The 20144-nt window shown below is 28.9% G+C and overlaps 3 protein-coding genes across 3 annotated transcripts; all 3 read right to left on the reverse strand.

The window, feature by feature from the left end:
* Positions 1-6236: 6236 nt before the first annotated feature.
* On the reverse strand, positions 6237-7052 carry LOC113851075. Its single transcript, XM_027481562.1, has one exon. The coding sequence runs from the start codon at positions 7050-7052 to the stop codon at positions 6237-6239; it is 816 nt and encodes a 271-aa protein (XP_027337363.1).
* A 3737-nt stretch (positions 7053-10789) lies between these two features.
* Positions 10790-11581, reverse strand: LOC113851076. Its single transcript, XM_027481563.1, has one exon. It carries the CDS (start codon positions 11579-11581, stop codon positions 10790-10792), a length of 792 nt encoding a protein of 263 aa, XP_027337364.1.
* A 5532-nt stretch (positions 11582-17113) lies between these two features.
* On the reverse strand, positions 17114-18658 carry LOC113850588. The gene is made up of 4 exons (XM_027481170.1): positions 18425-18658; positions 18063-18326; positions 17574-17733; positions 17114-17397 (listed from the first exon to the last, which is right to left on the reverse strand). The coding sequence occupies exons 1-4, from the start codon at positions 18656-18658 to the stop codon at positions 17219-17221; spliced, it is 837 nt and encodes a 278-aa protein (XP_027336971.1). The 3' UTR covers positions 17114-17218.
* Positions 18659-20144: the final 1486 nt, after the last annotated feature.

Below are 20144 nucleotides of genomic sequence, written 5' to 3' on the forward strand. Positions count from 1 at the left end.
AATTTAACCCCTAAGTAATAAATTCACCTTACTATATATTAGAGGTAGCGCTCATGTCATTAGTATTGAATTTTGATAAATTATTGTGCATTGACTTGTATCTCATCTGCTTCTATTAAGATTTCGACCAAGTTGGATTACTTGGCTTTAAGCTATTTCAGGACTCAGACAATTTTTCAAAAAAGAAAAAAACGAAGGGGTTGGTATCTGCCGAATATTAGGATCATAAAATTCAGCTTCGAGAAGATTAGTGATCCAATGTTAATGCTAAAATGAGGAAGTTTTTATCCTTCCGCATGGTGTGAGATATTTCCTTCTCTATATATCGATTCACGTGCCGTGTGCCAAGTTACCAAATTTGATGCCTTCAGCTTTCCAGTGACTGTTGCAAGTGGGCCTCTCAATTTTCTTTTTCTAATTTAGGTTTTAATTATGAGGAAAATATTTTCTTTACATGGTCATAACAAATCCCCCCCCCACCCCCCCACCCTAAGTAAACAGCTTTGCTCCTTTTTTCACACATGGCTATATACATGAAAAGCAAAAATGGGAAGTTTTATTGGGTCACAGAAAGCAAGCAGGAACTAATTATTATTATTATTATTATATAGTATAAGTAAAAACTAAAGAGTGTCTATTTCGAACATTAATTGAAGAGTTAAAAATATTTTTATTAAAAAATATGATATTATATTCATCGTGTAATTTTTAACTTTAACATGATCAATATTGTTTATTTATTGATTCCTTACTATATTACTGTTTAAGTACAAGATCATATAATAAATTCATATTTTTTAACAATGCAATAGATCATACAAGAGGTCTTTCAATTCGCTTTTCACTTTGTCACCTCCAAGTTTCAGGATTGAATGTTTTCCTAATATACGTCAATTATGTACATTTTGATTGCAATACTTATCAAATCAATGGACTACAGGAATTAGGTATTTATCTTCTCGCTTGTTTGTTGTCCACTAAAGACGGTATAAGCTATAGTCCAACCAAGTCTTCCTCAATGCTGCCATGTCTGCCACAGCAATGTACTATACTCTGTAATTTTTTTATAAGGATAATTTTGAATAAATATTTTCCTGTCAAAAGCAAGTCGATTATTATTCAGGGTGTGAAGCTGAAGAGGGACAATCTAGCGGGCAAAGCTTCCACGAGGGCAAACCAGACATTCACAAGAAGAATGTTCCATGAAAGTGAAAGCTTAGCTGGAGAAGGTTTTCTTCCAAGAGGGCTTAGCCAAGAGGAAACATAGTTAAGGGGCATTTGGATGGCATTGATCAAATGATGGTACTGTGTTTTGACTCATAGCTACTTGTCTCGTTGCACCATTGAACAAATGCCTTGCACCAATTGAGATGCACCCTTCATCTATTGTCCATCAATGGGTCTTGCTGTTGCCTTAAAAACAAATAAATTGCTTTGGATTCTTGTTAAAGCTAACTGCTATTATCTCTCCGCAGCTGAAAGGGTATGTCACATATATGTGCATATAGTCAAGTGGGTCATGTGATTATTGAGTACTTCCATGTTACTAGCTTACAAATTTCAGTCACTGCTAAAGCAAATTTTGAGGACAGTTTTAATGGATACATGACTCTACTCTAATAACTCTCAAATGATGGAAATGGAAAGTTTGAAACACTTGACACAATCAAGTTACAATTACAAACCAAGCAGATTTAAATTTATTTTTGACATACTTTTCAATAAGTATTAATGAAAGATAAAAGTAATAAAATAAAATAATCATCTTATAATGCTTTTATTTTTTTTAAATGTATTTAAATTTAAAATGCATTAGTTAATTTTAACTTATGTGAAAAAAATTATTTATTTTATATTTTTATTTTCATCTTCTATAAATATTTATCTAGAAGTTTACTTAAATAATTAAATCTTTTTAATGTACCTTAGAGGATTGTTTCAATTTTCTGTGCAGCTTTTCTATTGGATGAAAAGGCAAAACCAAATGAGAAGTTTAAAGAGAATTAATAGCACAGAATCAAGTTTAAAGCAGCTTTGCAGGGAAGGGAATTGCCACTTGCCTCCAAGTTTAGATGGATTACCACATCATGTTTAGCTAGCAAGTGGCTCTTTGAAATTTAATGTGTAGTTATGCATCGTAAAACAAAATACTAAAGACAGAGTAAACAGATAACAACTAGAATAATGTGGTTTGCTTCAATGTTTAACTTTGTAATCTCACTGATGATGGGACTATGACACAGAGAGACACCCCGTACAAATGCAACTGTTACACCGCTTTCAGGTTTGTCCACATGATCTTTTCCACTTTCTAGCTTCTTTCCCACATCCCATTTTCGTTTTCCCCCTTCACAGGGTACCTAGACTTCATTCTGACTAATTTGTTAGGCATGTAAACTCCTTATTGCCAAGTTAAAGATAAACGGTGCGTTTACTGTTTGGATCTTCACCTAACTACTTATGCTGTGGGGTATGTTGGTTCTATAATATATAAATTGAACATGTTAAAAAGTGACTATCCAAACAGCTCACAAAAGAAACAGCTGGCCATATATGTTGGTTCAAGGATTCAAAGACTCAGAATGTTAATTCCAGTCTTAAAACATAGCATTAGAAATATCTAGAAGTGACAAATCGGGCTATCTAACCTAGCTAGTTCGAGTTTTGGACTTTGTTAGACTATATGGAAAATGTTATTCTTTTTTTTAGCTTTAAAATGAAAGCGTAAACCTGCTTCGAATTTATATTCTATGTTTAAATAGGGTAAAGAAAAAGAAAAAAAAAAAAAACTCGATCAAGATAAATCTTAGAATCATGAAGTTCAGAGTTAATTACGATCTAGAATTTAAATTTAAGTCTTATATATATTTTAGTAGACTTAATTGAACTAATTAACCCATTTTACCAGTTCTAGAAATACCCTACAGTAATTAAATTAATAAACAAATAGACCTTAGATTAATGCATCTTCAGGGTTATAATTATCCACTAATTGAATAAGACACCCGAAAATCAAACATAGAATTCTCAATTTGAAAAGGTTGGTTCTTTTGTTTCAAGATACATTGTCCATATGTTTCTCAATGGATTAGATCGATGAGCAGGTTCAATGGTCCATCGGAATGCAGGCCATATTCGCATCATTGACCACACAATGAAATGGATGAAGGCAAAACATTTTCTCAATAGAACAACATTTTGCTAAACATTTCATAATCGAAAGCTCTTGTAGACCCCCATGAAAGAGAGTTCGAAGGTATCTTGTTCAATGCACATACAAGATTTTTCACAAAACACAAGACCCACTAAGAAGCTTAGAAGTAATTGCTCAAGGCGTGATATACAATTGGGAATTATTAGTTCTTACCCATACAAACACCGAATTAGTGAAATTTAGATAATCATAGGAGATACATGCTGATGCAATTATAATTTGTACCCAAAAATTAAACAGGATAAATTTAACTCGATATAGGAATCCAGATTATAACATTTATTTAACTTCATCCTTATCTCCGTTGGAACTACTCCTAAATTGGTTACCAATTGAATCTTGTTATAAATCACTACACTTTGCAAGCCTCTATCCGAATTTATCCTACCTTAATTATTTCTGTCTCTAAAGAATTTGTAGGAACATTTTCCTCAATAGATATATACTTTGATATATGGTCAATTTCAGAGACAAAAATGACACAGTTTTATTTGTTATAATAAAAATGAAAGTTTGACAATTAATATTTACATGTTTGATTTGACATCTTTAGTCCTATGGGTGCCTTTGTTTCCTCCTCCTTTCCCCTTTCTTGATAATGCGACGGTAATAACCTTTTCCTTTTAGTACAACCCATTAAAACTTTTTAAGCTTTCAATCATAAATCATAATCGACACACTGGGATACCAAAGGAGGAAAACATGTTTCTAAATTGCCGTTTATAACTATAATTATGATTAATATTATCTTTTTTTTCGTCTATGATTAGTATACCACACACATAATTGTAAAATTAATCCCCACAAGTGATGATGGTTAAATAATGTTTTCCCAAATTGAAATTTTCAAAATTAATTTAAACTCTAGACAGTTAAGTTGAAGTTCGTTTGGGATCGTCCACTTCTATTGCGATTGGCGTTTGAAAAATCCTTACAATTATTGAATACAAATAATTATTGTAGTTGCATCAATTATATTAGTCCATAATTTTTTATAATTTCACAATAGTAACAATCGAATATAAAGATAACTACGTAAGTAGCTATCATGGTATTTTATAATTAGAAATCAATATCATTGTATGCATGACGAAGTGAAGGATCTTATTACCTCTGTCGGCAGGATACAGGTTAAAGGTAAAGAAATTTAGAAGAATAATATTACTCAAAAAAAATATCTTGGTATCATTCGTATATAATTCTTGATATGGTTACATTAAAGTTGACAGTTAATTGGTAAGTGTATTAAATCTCTTAAGAAAATATAATGTGAATAAAGAGTATATTTTTAAGGGATTGAAACTTAAGTATTAACTAATAAATTCATCTTTATTTGAACTAAGCCTTTAAGAAATGGAATTGCTTACAATTATGAATAACAAATCAATTAATAAAAAAATAATTTAAAAAATAAAAAATAATTCTAAAGTAATATTGTAACGAATTAAATTTCTTTATGCAAGGAGAATCAAGAGTAAAATTTCTTCTAACTTTCAATAAATATATATAACCCTAAATTTCATTTCAGGTCTTATTAAAAGCACGATTATAAAAATTGATTTCATAATTATAATTGTGATTGGAATTCAATTATTATAGAACAATGAAGAAGGCTACAGGTTAAAGTCACAATTATTATACTTTAATTTTAATCATCTATAGTAACATCATTCATTATTTGTAGTTTCACTCTCACGTGAATAACACTCATCTCACTTGATTTTTTTTATTTATTTTTTTACTTTTTGGTCGATACATTCGTACTCAGCTAAGTTGTTGGACTGAGCCTAAAAACCCATTAGCAAATACTAAGGTCGGGATGGAAAGGCCCAGTTTGTCACCCTATCCTTATTTTAAATAATGTAGTTAGTTTGATATCTCGTGCATAGTACTATTAGACTAATTAATTTTTTTTAAATATCATTAAATATTTTCAAGTGTTAAAATATTTTTAATTAATATAATTTTGTTAAATGAAATTTAAAAACTCAGTGTAAATGTTAAAAATTTATACTGATAAATAATACACTATACTAATTTTGATGCATTAGTTATATATATATATATATATATATAATTATAAAATATTTGTTAAAAAATTATTTAGTACTATAATTTATCAGATTATTAATTTTTATTATAGAAAAAAATATTTTTTTATTGATAAGGAGTACAAATTGTAAATACAATTAAATAATTAAAAGCAAAAATATAAAAGCATGCCAAGCATGTGATAACCCTCCCCCACATATGTAAAAAAGGCTTGAGCAGACACTAAGAAAAAGACAAATTATATTTGAAAATAGTATATTTTCTTTTTATGTATGTTTCGATCTCCACCCTTGTTTGAAATCACTTTTTCAATCTTTGTGGCTTTTTTATTTCTATTGGTAATTTATGCAGGTTATAAAAATATTTTATATTTCTTAATTATAAGTTTATTTTAACTTATTTTTAACAATTTATTATAATAAGTCATTTTAATTTATTATAATAAATTTTAAAGTTAAATTTATTATATAAAATTCTATTAAAAAAACTTATTATATAAACATTTAATTAAGTTGTATATTAAATAAATTTGATTGAGGACTCTTGGTTTCCTCACTTCCTATTACTCTGCTTTTATTTTCCTCACTTTCATTAACTTTATAAAATAATAATTAAAAATAACAAATAGAAAATATCAAAAATATAAAAACAAAAGGAGTAAATGACTTATATTATTGGGTAAGTCGCAACATTACATCATCATCCTCATAATATACCTATTGAAGACTCCTTTTCCTATGTATCACACAAAAAACATAGTCATTTATAATTAGTTTGTGGATTAAGCCATGCATACTACCCAATAGCATTAATTAGTTGTCCCACCAAAGGCTGTGAGAATCTTCCTTGCTCCTTTGATGCATGGCCACCCTAACAAATAACTAAGCCTTTATTTTCTCTATGTAGTACACATGAACCGCATCATAAGCTTAAAACACAAATGAAACTAAATTAAAGTGCCACCTTCAAATCAATTGCGATGGCCGTCAACACGTTTGCCAAATGGCTTCTTTGAGAGACTAAGGTGCACTCCTGGATCATGGTGTGTGCAACTCGTGTGTAACACCATTGAGTTGTTGATACACTGCACATTGCTGTTCACGTAGAAACCAGTCTTTGGAAGTGAAGATAGTGTTCTCACTTTCTGACTCTTGTCCTTCCCATTTGCGTTGACTTCTCCGTCACCTAAATATCCCATCTTGTTAACGGGATTCTTTTGTGGTTTGATTATTTCCATGTAAGCACCTCTGTTTTCCCCTGCAATTGTTATGACCCTTGTTATGCCATACCCCTCACAACCCAAAAGCTTTGTGTCAATACCTTTCCATTTGGTTTCATTTTCTTTGTTTGTCACATGCTTTTCATGATGGTCAGTGCCTTGCTTTTGAGATCCGTTTTGCATTGAACCATTGTCATCATTGCCATTGGCATTAGGCTTTTCAATGGTCTCGTTAACAAGCACGGTTTTTGGCTCTTCTTCCACCGGTTTCTTAGTTTCATTCTCCGTATTAGGCTTCAATTTGGAAGGTGAAAAGGTGGGGGGAGTGGTGAGTTTGAGGTTTTGTGATTGCGTTTGGCTTTGAACCGTTGTAGTTGTTGTTGGTAGAGATTTGGTGGCACTGAAGTTGTTGTCTTGAGAGTAAGTGTTTCTTGTTTGGGGTGCTTTGAGAGGGGGTTCTACAAGCTGGGATGGTAAGGTTTGAGGTTTAGGTTCTGACTGAGGAGGAGGAATAGAACGCAAGGAGACCAAGCGAGACCATGGACGAATTGGAGTTGGGTTAGCCATTCCTTTTGGAAATGCTCAATTCAAACCTTAGTTAATAATTGCAAGAGAGAGATAATACAAATGAGGAGGGTTGTTTGAAGTGAGCACAAAAATGCATGACTCATGCCGTCTTATTTATAGACACGTGAATGAATGGTGATCCAACAGGAAATCATGAAGCACAACTTGTCCCATGGGGACAAAACAGAATTTCTATTAGAACATGAGAAAAATACCTATTATCTTTACCTACACGGAATGAAAGAAAATGTGAAAAGCATCAGATTCAATTGCATTTGGCACTTCCAGCTCAGACAAATTTGCTTTTGCTTTGGGACCCATGTTTCATGCATCCCTCGTTTGACTTAATTTGTTTACTTGGAACCTTTCCAGCGTGTAGAATCAAAAATGCAATGCCAGTTTGAGAAATCAATCCTCGATCCATTGTATCACGTATAAATTCAACGTTAAAATAACTAGATCATTTGAGGTAATTGTAGTTGTAATGAAATTGCAACATTGGGTCACTTAAACCCTAGGAAAAAAATAAATTATTATGCATAATATTAGTTTTTAAAAAAATATTCAAATAATAAAATAGACCGACTCAAAAAATAATCTTGTAAAACTCTGCAAGATATCTATTTTCTAGAAAAACGAAATCTCACAAAGATTTGATGTGAATTTGTGATCACATTCATTCAATTTGCTACGACACCCCATGCACAACAGCTATTAACGTTTTATGTAGCACACATATGGGCAATTCTACCTTCTTCTTTTTTCTGAAAAATACAATAAAGCCATACACGGAATCATGGAAGGTTCTGCTCATTTTGATGAGGTAGCAGCTGTCTTTATCTTGATTCTCGACACGAATTGAGCTAATAATATGCATTACTTCTGTCATATTCATTTTCAAGTGTGGACGTTCTTGAAATTTCAAACATTTACATTGAGTCATACGGATTGTGGAGTGTGTCCTTTGTTTATTCTTGAAATTTCTTGATTTACGGTGTATTATGCTTTCTGTGCTTTGAGCGGCTCCATCATGTCATGCTTACAAATTAAATATATAACTTTTACTCATTTTCTTAAGATTCTTATTCATGCATTGTTGCCCGTTAACAAAATTCACCCACGGCAAAATTAAAGTTTGATTGGATTCGAGACAATATTACTGTATATATCTCAGCTTTTCATTCTCACGCAATCTTTCCCTTCTATTCTTTATTTTCAAGATGCTTCCTGGGACTTCCCTTAACATAAAGTAAAAACCTGACATGTCCTAAAAAAACATGACATATGTAATGTAAACTTGATTTCTTTTTTGTTGTTGACAATTATAATTTTCTCCTCTCGATGCAAGGTTGTCCAAATAATAAACTTTTTAAAAAAAAATCATATGAGATCAGTGTTCAGAAGATAGAAGAAAAAAAAAATAGATACAAAATAAATGTGATAAAAATAGATATGAATAAATTAAAGTGTTGAATTTTTATTTTCACCTTTAGACACCGACGAAAAAATTGACCTATTTCATGAAACTCAAAAAAGTCACCGTTGACCTCTCACGTTTGAAGCCTTTCATTTGGAGACAGAAGAATCTTACGTCACAGTGGGATTAATTAATTAATTCTTAATTTTAATTGTTTATATAGTTAGATAATTTAAATTTATATAATATTAAAATTATATTTTATTGTTATCAAATTCGATCACAATTAAATCAACAAATCATAAATTAACACCTTTATTAATTTAATAATCATTCTAGTTTTAAAAATATAATTCTCATTACGTTAACATAAAAAACATTTTTATCATACGTGAGAGTGCATTCGGATTTCAGATGTTTTAATTGCATGGATTATTCATCCATAAAAGAATGCTTGCATATATTGTTTCTATTTTTATTTTTTGCTAAAATAAGGGGCTAAAAGCCCAATAAGAAACAAGTAGGGTCTAACAACCCACGAGCTAATGGCATCCAAATAAAAAAAAGTAATAAGGAAAAAGGAGATTGATCTAATAAAATACAATGATTACAATATTTAGCTCCAAACTTTGTAAGATAATTAATACATTGACTGGTTTCTCTGCAAGTAAAGTTAAATCTAACAAAATTAATTTATTTTAACAATGATTTGATATCTGAGATTAGAGAAAATAAATGATGAGTCTTGAAAGGAATATTTAAAATAAGTTGGAGAACATCCTTAGAATTTCCTTAAATCCAAATGTAATTAATATACTACTTAATGACCAGGTTAACTCTCCAAAAAAGAGCTTACAACTCAACAACCAAGGAAGCACAAGGGGAGGTGCTACCATGAAAACCAATAATAAAGAACTCTCTATCATCTCGAATTAGACTTTCAAAGCTAGTCATCCCTTCATCTGCATAAACTGATCCATTCACATTTATCTTAAGATAACTATGACTAGGAGAAGTTCACTTAACCCTAGCTTGTTACACCAAAAAATGAGAAACAAAATTAGTGTTATGATTATGACAATAGTTGAAATAATTAAAATTCTAAATAATTCTTTGAGCCAACTGATTGGGAGGAACCAAGAAATTTTGAAAAATAAATAAATTTTTATCCTTTTAAATATGCCAAATTACAAAGTCAAATAGCCTATTTCAATCAGAAAATTTGCTATGGTATTTATTGGATAAATTACTGTTCTCCCATTGATCAAAACCGCAGCTAAAGAAAATAGTCCAATTAAAAGAAAAAATAAAATGACTCTAAATCTATCTAGCATGAAAATATTATTTCCATTTTTATTTTCAAAGGCTTGCCCGTCCGTCATACTCATATATTAATCATACACTTTAAGTTATATGATTTGGAGGTGGGATTATATTGACTATTTATATTTACTTGTTCAATTTTTTTAAATTGCTGTACCTTTAATTTTTTAAAATATTAATTATTTATAACTTTTCTCTTTGTTAAGTTAATATTTTTTAGAAAAAAATAAATTTCATCCTCTAATGTTACATATGTTATATTAAATTAGTTTTAAAAAAATTGTCACTAAAATAAATTTATTTCATTTGAGAAAATATTTTATAAAAATATTTTTAATTATAAAAAACACATTATTTTTGCATTGTTATCTATTTTTTAAAAGTTTGTATAGAATACAATGAAGATAATAAGTCATTTTCCGTTGCTTTTCCAAATATATGGCTAATTTGATAATAAAAACTTAAAAGATTTGGAGAGATCAAGTCATATGACACATTAAATCATGGATTTTTCCTTTTTTTTATCAGTTCATTTGTAGTCAATTATTCACTCGTTTGAATATATGTCTTATACAATAGGTGTGGTAGGTTAATTAAAAGGATAAATACACAAAAACTATCATAATTATTTAATTTAAAAGTATAATTAAGTTGGTAACTTTCAATTACTTTGATCAAACAGTGTCTATATCATAATGATACAATAGAAAAATGAGAAAAAAAAATGAATGAAAAGAAACAGAGTAAGAAAATGAAATAGTTGTTTTTCCTCAAGTCATAACTTTACAAAATCCCCATAACATACCAATCCAGGACTTCATTCACACAAATAACATAGTCATTTAGTTTGTGTAGATTAATCCATGGATACTTAGAATTGTGCCCTTATAATAGCCATCCAAACAAATAACTAAACCTTCATTTTCTCTACCTAGACACATGAACAGTACTACAACCTTAAAACACCAAAGAACTAACTTAAAACGCCACTTTGAAATCAATTGCTCTGGCCATCAACACGTTCACCAAATGGCTTCTTTGAGAGACTCAGGTGCACTCCAGGATCATTGTGTGTGCAACTTGTGTGGAACATCATTGAGCTGTTGACACATTGAACATTGCTGTTCACGTAGAAACCACTCTTTGGAAGTGAAGATATTGTTCTCACTTTCCGATTCTTCTCCTTCTCATTTGCATCCTCTTCCCCATTACCAAAATTTCCCATCTTTTTAATGGGTTTCTCTTGGGGTTTGAGTATTTCCATGTATGCACCTCTGTTTTCCCCTGCAATTGTTATGACCCTAGTTATGCCATTCCCATCAGAACCCAAATCAACACCTTTCCCTTTCCTTTCATTCTCTTTGGTTTTCACTTGTTTTTCATGATGGCCTGTGGATTGCTTTTGGGTTTCTATTGATTCCTTGTGCAATGAACCATTGTCATTGGCATTAGGCTTTTCAACAGTCCCGTTAATAAGCACCGCTTTTGTCTCTTCTTCCCCGGGTATCTTAATCTTAGTCTGAATCTCAATCTCTGGGTTAACCTTCAGTTTGGAAGGTGGAAAAATAAAGGGCGTGGTGTGTTTGAACTTTTGTGACTGCGTTGGGCTTTGATTAGATGGTGGTGTTGATGGCAGTGATGTGGTGATACCAACGTTGTTGTCTAAAGAGGAAATGTGTCTTGCTTGGGATGCTTTGAGTGATGGGTTAGAATATGGCTCTGAAGCAGAAGTGACAGAGCGCAAGGAGGCCAAGCGAGACCAAGGACGAATTGGGGTTGAGTTAGCCATAGTGTTTGGAAATGCTTAATTCAAACCTTAACTTAAAAATACTACAAATGAAGAGGTTTGTTTGATGTGAGCACAAAAATATATGACTTATGCAATCTTATTTATAGACGAGAAAAATACTTAATTGCAGTTACCTAATAGAAAACACTGAATGAGAAAAAGTGTGAAAAGCATTATATTCGATGCACATTGGTATCTTTGGAGTGATTGACAAGATTTTGCTTTTGGAGGGGTACCCACATTCTCACTTATTTCAACCCTCGTACATCATCATCGTTCATTCCATCCGTTTAGTTCTTCAATTGTTGTTAAAAGGCCATAAAAATTAAAAGCTTTCCAAACATTTTATGTTTATGTGACAGTGTTCACAAGTAATAATAATATTACTGTATGATGTAGGTTTTCCTTCATGTTTTGTTTCCTATACCATGTAAAATACAGCCGCCATATGAGCAATTATGGATGGTTCTGCATGCATTAACGAGTTGACAATTTGATCGGGTGGCATCTGCAACTGTCTTGATTCTTGATATGAAATGAACTAATCAATCATATTTAAGGGTAGACGTTTTGAAATTTCAGCGGCAGAGAATCACATAGATTATATTATGGAATGTGTAGCGTTTACTAATTCTCAAATATTAGTAAAAAAAATATATGTTATTTTAATTTATAAAAAAGTTCTCTATATTTTTAAAAATGTTAAAATTAACTTTTAAAGCTGAGAATAAAAACTAATAATAGCAAGATTTTAATAAAAAAATTATTTATTATACTTTTATGATTTTAATATAATTAATATATTTTTTATTTATGAATGCTTAAATTTAACTCTAAAGATTGAGATTGAGATTAATATTAATCAAACTTATTTATTTTTTATATTGATATTTTTTTAATAAAAAATTCTCTAAAATTTTATTCAAATTGAGCTTTAATAAAGTTATACAAAAATTATTTTTTATAGTTAAAATTAAAATTTATAACTTTTAATTAATTGAATAAGGGCGTAGTTGAAAAATATTTGTGGCGAAAGGGATGAAAGTGATATAAAAGAATAAACGGATGTTAGGGTTTTGGGTTTCAAACCCTTTTGGCACGCCCAACCTAGCTATAATGTGATTCCACCCTGCTTGTATTAAAACATGCAATAAAGTTGTGTTATAATTTTTATAAGAAATTATATTTTTTAAATTTTAGCATGTGTCTTTAAATATACAATAATGTTTTAAAAATATATTCTAATTAAAAAACAGCAACATTAAATGTTCCAAATTAACTTTATAAATAACATTTATGCTCTTGTGCTGCATCTTTCCTTCCTATTGGTTCTTTTGGAAGGTGCTTGGGGAGATCTTCCTTAACGGAAAGGAGATGCTGGGGGCATACCTGAATCAAGGTTTCCCATTCCTTCACACAGAATATCAACGGGTGTGCATGTTTGCATATAGCTTGCCAACAATTAATTTTTATGTTTTTAATAAAATCTTTTTATATATTTATTTTAAGAGAAACTAAGGTATTTATAAGTAAAGCACTATATATTGTGGGTCCATGCTTCGTTACACTGTTCTGTGTAATTTGTTTTTTCTTTTAGTTTTACTTGTTTATATTTAGTTTTTAATTTAAAATTTTATTTAATAATTAATAAAAATATAATATAAAAATTTATAGATAATAATTAAATGAAAATAAAAATAAATTTATTATATTTTATTAACTTAATGAGTATTTTATTTAAATATTTTTAAAAAAATTTATTAATTTTTATAAATCAATAATTTATTATATATAGGGATGAAAATAAGTAAAGTTAAACTGAATTTTGTACAAATAGACTTAATTTATTTAATAATTTTAAGTTTGATTTATTATCTGTCATAAATTTTTTACTGAGTCCAATTTAACATTTTTAAAAATTTAATTTAACTTATTAGTCTTATTAATAATCTACTATGTATTTAGATCTTTAATAAATAGTTAAGTCTCTTTGTACATAAACTATTAAACAATTTAAATAAATATATCTTTATAAAAGTCAAAAATTTTATATCTAAATAAATTATAAAATATAATTTAATATCTTAAATATTTATAATAAAATTATATATTTTTATTTATTATTTTAAAAATATATTTTTGATTTAAATAAATAAATTATTAAATATATGACAAATACAAATGCATGTTAGCGTTGTTTGTATAGAACAAATCAAGCGATGCTCTTTCTCACAAGGCATGTAATTTCTAACTCTAATAAAAAATTTATATTTTTTAATTTAAAATTTAATTTATTTAACATAATATTATACTATAATTTTTATATAAAATTAATTAATACATTATTATAAATTGCATGAGTCTTAGGTCATTATATGAGACCTAATAATTTTTTTTTAAACTCAAGACTGATTTATTCAATTAATTAAGTCTTTTAAAGAATTTAAATTAAACATATTACTTAAATAAGTAAATTTAGATTAAATTTAAAAAAATTAAATCTTAAGTCTCTATAAAACAACTTATTATATTTTTATTTTTACCTATACATCTATTATATATAAGACTCTTTTAATCACTTCATAAATATTAAGAAAATTAATTTAATTAATTAATTACATTAAATTTGTCAATAATTAATATTATTTTTTAAAAAATTATCCTTAAAATTATTAAAATCTTATTCTCTTAATTTTATTTTTAATTAATTAATTTCTATTTAAATAATAACTTTTGACTGGTAACCTTTCTCAGTCCTCGTGAGAGAAAGAGATTTTACGAAATTAATATACTATATTTATTATTTATTGACCATAACAAAAATATTAATCAATAACATTTTTGAAAATAAAAATTTAACACAATAGACAATTTTAAATGAATTTTTTATAAAAAATAAGAAATTATTTTATAAGTTAATTTTTTAAGTATCATGGGAATATTTTTTAATTTAAATTAAATTTAAAATTAAAATACAATAGAGATAAAATATGATTACTGTTAAATAATTATAAAATCATGTTATATATATATATATGTAATTGCCAACCATGATGATTATATTTTATTATATAGGAATAATTTAAAGAAAAAAGACTTTTGAAGTTAAGTAGGAAAGTGTGAAAATAAATGATTTAAATCAGGAAAAGTTAATTTTAAGTATATTGATGTTATATGATACGGTAAATTTTAATATTTTTTAAATTAATATTAACTAAATTTAAGTAATAACACTTGAGAAGAATAAAAACTATAAATTTGAAAATTTTCCTTTAAAAGTGAGTTCTTAAATTTATAATATAAGAAAAATAATAATAAAAACTATAGAATTTATGTTAAAAATTAATATGACAAATTAAGATGTATCAATAATATTAAATATTATATATTTAAATAAAAAATTACTTTACTTTTTATTTTAACTATTATTGTAAGGGCAATAATTAAAAAAGACATATAAAATATCATGTTAGTTTAAAAGAAGGGTTTTGATAGTCCTCCCAGGAGACTAACAACCAAATTAATATATATTTTTATATAATCTCATTCTTATTAAATGAAATTATTTATGAATAAGGAATGAATTTAATGGAATATGGTTTATTTGCATGAATTTATATACAAGTCCTTGGAAAAGAAAAATAATAATATAAAAATAAAAATAAATTTTAAAAAAATAAATAAAAGTTAATTTTAACTTATGAGAAGTATTTTATTTTATTTTTTTATAATAAGCTCACCCAAACATTTATATATTATCAATATTTTTTATTCTATAATAATATTACTTATAAATATCTTAAGAATACTGATTAAAAATTATTTAATATACTTTATTAAATTCTTTTAATTGTTTTAAAAATAAAATATGATTTTTTTTAACCAGTATCTTAAGATACTGACTAATATTGTCTTTTTCAAATAAGAAGAATGTTATTCATTATTCTACCATACACAAACAACGTAACAGAAGAAAGTTCAAATGAAGGCTGTAATGCTTTACAGTTTGACATTTTTTTATTCAATTACGACTTTCATTTGTTCTACAGAAACTTAGCATACATATAATATTCATGAAGCACATAAAAATAACCGTTGAGTGCTGAAACAACAAGTTTTTCATCTTGAGACACAAGAATATGTACCCTGTCCAAGAATTCATTCATAAAGCTATCTTTGCATATATATACACTTTATTCCACACATTTTTTTATGTTTTTATTGTCTTCAATTTCTGGAAATTACATACCTTTACCTCAGCTAGAAGCCATTAAATACACGAATCATACTTTTTATTCATTAAATAATGCTAATAACATATATTCGCTTTTACATTTTTTAGTATAATGTTTTTTATAATTAGGTGAATTTCGTGCCGACCTTCTTAAATGATGTGACCTCCATTTATTTTTCATACTCTCACATGAATTTCACTTTGGTAGTGTAATATGTTTATATACATTTTTACTTTGTAACTCCCCCCCCAGTTTATAAGTTACCCTTGTTTAATTTTTTAAGCAAAATTTGAAATAATTTAAGTTTTTCTTTCATATTTAAAATGTAATACGAAAAAAATATCAAATAAAAACAAATACAGTTTTCATTTGTGCAAAAATGTAGTGTAAGCGTTGGGCCTTCCTGATTGTGTGCAAAAATGTATAGTCAGTATTCCTCTTTACGCACGAGAAATAAAATTAATAAAAAGGATTAGGCATAAAAAATAAGTTATTAGTGATGGTCTTCATTCATCTTCAACAACTAATGGTCCATCTCATTTCAAACACTTGTACAGTGATTAACAATCCAAGCCACAGTTGTTAAGTGGCTTGACTCTCTTTAAGTAAAGCCTTAGATTCGATGTTTATGTATAATTTTTTTTTAAAAAAATAACTCTCTCATGTTATAAATATTGTTTTATATATACACTTGAAAGGATCTGAATCCGTTGTTTTATATACATGAAGTTCCTTACATATTTCATGATATCCCATTAAATCTACCTATTTCTCCCAATTCTGTCTCACTTAGCTTTCCCCCAAATTTATGTGGTTCATATGCCTGGCAAATTTTTTATGCAGACAGAAACCCTTATGCAGAAACGTTCTTGTATACGTTGCACATTAATTTGAAAATTTCAAGTAGAACTATCCCTGATGAAGGAGAAAAGAGGCAAATAAATTATTTAAATTCTTTTGGATAAAAAACATTGATGTCCCTTTTTCTTTTCTTCTGTTTCCCAATAAAATGACGATAATTCAACAACAACAACAAAATGTTACATTAAAGACAAAAGAAACTTATTACTGCTTAAGCCAAATAATTTTTAGCTTTTTCAAAATTATCAACATTTATAAATAACTAACATTACCTTTCATTAACAAAAATGAAGTTATAATAGAAGGCATTGGCTACATATCAAGAAGACAAAGAAAAACGATTTCCATTTACAGAGTACATCTCCCAAGATGTTTTGGGAATCTGAATTTCACTACCCTACGACAACCCAATTACAATCAATTCAAGTTAATCTCCTTCACTTTCATTAAGCACACTTCTGTACCTTATTAGAGTGATCTTAAAATGTGAAATTGGGGTGATTTTGGTGTTGCAAATTGGAAGTAAAATACATGGGAACATTCAAGGCCATTGAGTGAACTCAAACACTTTCAACAAAATGTCAAATCCAGTGGGGATCTGAGACACAAAGAGCAGTACATTTAAAGTGTTCAAAGCAATGTGAAGATTTCTAGCTGTTTCACTCCCTTTCTGCATTGATGGTACAAGGGCTGCAGCAAGTGCCCATAACACTGTAATAGCTGGTGACAAAAATTGCATAACAATCATTTTCCATACCAACATATACTACAAAGCTACATGTTTAAAAGTCAAAATATATAGTTGATCATTCTATTGAATAAGCTAACAAAATTGCCAAACACTTCCAATTATATCTTTATTTTTCCCATCATCAAATGTAAATTTAAAACTTTACCTGTTCCCGCAAACAGATGCGGACCTGGAAATAATTTTCCTGTCCTTAACCATGTGTTCAGCCCTCCACCAATAGCCTCAAGCACCCCGAATCCTAGAAGTATAGACCCTGCGTTGTAGTGTCTATCCCTATAAGAGCCTTTGAGCAGCTCTTTCCTCTCCTGAATTTGAGAACCCATAAAACTAAGTACTGCTCAGAATTCAGCAATTTAAGAGTAAATCCATGGATTATATTGGTTCCAAATTCAATTTCGACCCGACATTCATTATTCAATGAAACAACCACAGATCTTAAAGCTTGTACCAAGCTTTAAAAAAAATCATTTTTCAGCTAATGATATAAACAAGGGCCCTGTTAACAATTTGGAAAATCAATTTCATTACACCAAAGCATAGGTTATTTTCAAAATTCAAACAACTTATCAATTAACATAAAGAAATAAATATAATCAGGATAACAAGAGCAACAAAAGCAAAAAAAAAAAGGTACCTCAGTAAGTTGCTGAATTTTGAGTTCAACTTGTGACGGTGGTTCTTCTAGTGCTTTACCTTCTGGGGTAGTTGGGGTAGGTTTCACCTGCTTCTTAAGCTCATTAATCTCATTCTGAATAGTCCTCACTCTCCTCCACTGCCACCCCAAATACCCTGCCCATAAGGTATAGAAGAACAGAGAAGCCATCACAATGGGGTGAACAAGAGCAAATGTTCTACCCTCCAACATCCCAAACTCCCCATCAACAGCAAGTGCAACATCCTATGTCAAAACAATATTTGACAACCAAATTGATTAAAGTAACTAAATAAGCATGATGGGATCATTATGTATAAAAACAATTAGAGGTAGATCCTTGCCTTGTGTTCTAGTAAGAAGGGGAAGGTGATTGCTGTGAGGGAAAGAGAAGCAGTTTTTAGAACATTGCTAGTTTGATCCAACAGTTTTTTTAAGTTAGCAATGGGAGGATCTTTTGGGGTATAAAAGTTCTTCAACCTTGAATTGATGGAATGAAGTTTTGCGGTTGATTGATAATTTGTTCTGTGAGGAAGAATTGAAAGGGTGAGATGGGAGAGAGTGGTGGCCATTAGCATCCTAGGAAGCAGTGAGAGAGAGAGGGAAAATTAAAGTACAGAAGATAAGGAAATCTGAGATTGAGACTGAATCATGGGATTACATATAGTCAGATTATTATTTTTTGCCTTCGTTAACGTAAAATCTATATTTTAATGAAAATATGAGGTTTAATTTATACATACATCCTAAAAATATTTAATAATTTTTAAAATTTTACAGTAAACGGGTACTATATTTATTGACTAAGCTACCTTTGCATAGGCATGTTGACGTGGCACCATCCAGTCGTCAGTGCCGTACAATTCGCGACAAAAATAAAAAAAACACGTTACAGACTTACATGTACCTGTAGAAGGGGCTAGAGACAATTAGAAACTCAGAAGGTCAATTCTACACCCCGTTTTTGGGTACACATATTAATTAGAAACTCAGACCCGTTTGCGTACACATATTAATTAGATTTTGCATATTTTATAATATAACGTCATAATGTATATGAATAAAAGAAGAAACACAAAAAGAACACGGCTAAATATTATATAAGATAAATTTTATTATAGTAATTATTTTATAATATAATGTTATCATGTAAATGTATAACATGAGAAAAATAAATTTCTATTATTATTATTATATAAACTCCCTTAAAAGTTATTATCTTAGTCTTGAATCGTATTTCTACACACACAAAAATCAAAGATGAGACAATTGGCCTTTTTTTTTTTTATTATTATCGTAATGGTGCAATTTTAAAAATTATGTTTGATTAATGATAAAGTTTTAAAAAATTAGAGCTTAATAAATCAAAATTTTAATAATGATCTACTGCAGATAATAAGAGGACCAAGAGTAAGAGATGAAAAAGAAGAGGAGGAAAGGACTAACGCTCATAAACAGACCTAAAAAGAACTAAGTAAAAATATGTTTATTTCAATTTATTTTAAATTTTGAGAAAGAACTTAAAATAAATAATTAGTTTCTCTAATTTATTCATTGTCAAAAACCAACACTTAGAATTTAGATCAATTAACCATTTGTGAATGAATTGATAAATGAAATTATTTCTTTAGTTGTCATTTTTCTTGAGGAACTAAGTTTGTCTCTTTTATTTGTTCACATTTCGTCTTTTAAATTGAGATAAAACCTTTGTGGATTATATGGCCCGTTTCGATTTGATGGGCCAGCTATGGTCCAAATAAAGTTATCTACATAGTTTTTGGGCTTTAACATGTCTGTTAGGCCTTATGGGCTTCTTGTTTTGCTTCCTAGTGGCCCGTAGTATGCTACGTTTCGTAGCAGACCGTTGCCTTGCTTTAGCTTTTTAGGCCTTGTGCCTTTGCTTGGGACAAAACCTGGAGTGCAGGATGTATTTAGATTAATTTATTTTAACTATCTTAGAGTACTTAAAAATATCATTTCTCTAACCAAATATTTGTTAGTTATTTGTTTTTAGAGTGACAGGATATAGCTGTTTGTCATAATGTTCAACACTTAATAATTATA

This window comes from Abrus precatorius, unplaced genomic scaffold, assembly GCF_003935025.1.
Source record: "Abrus precatorius isolate BTA unplaced genomic scaffold, Abrus_2018 Scaffold9, whole genome shotgun sequence".
Lineage (NCBI taxonomy): Eukaryota > Viridiplantae > Streptophyta > Magnoliopsida > Fabales > Fabaceae > Abrus > Abrus precatorius.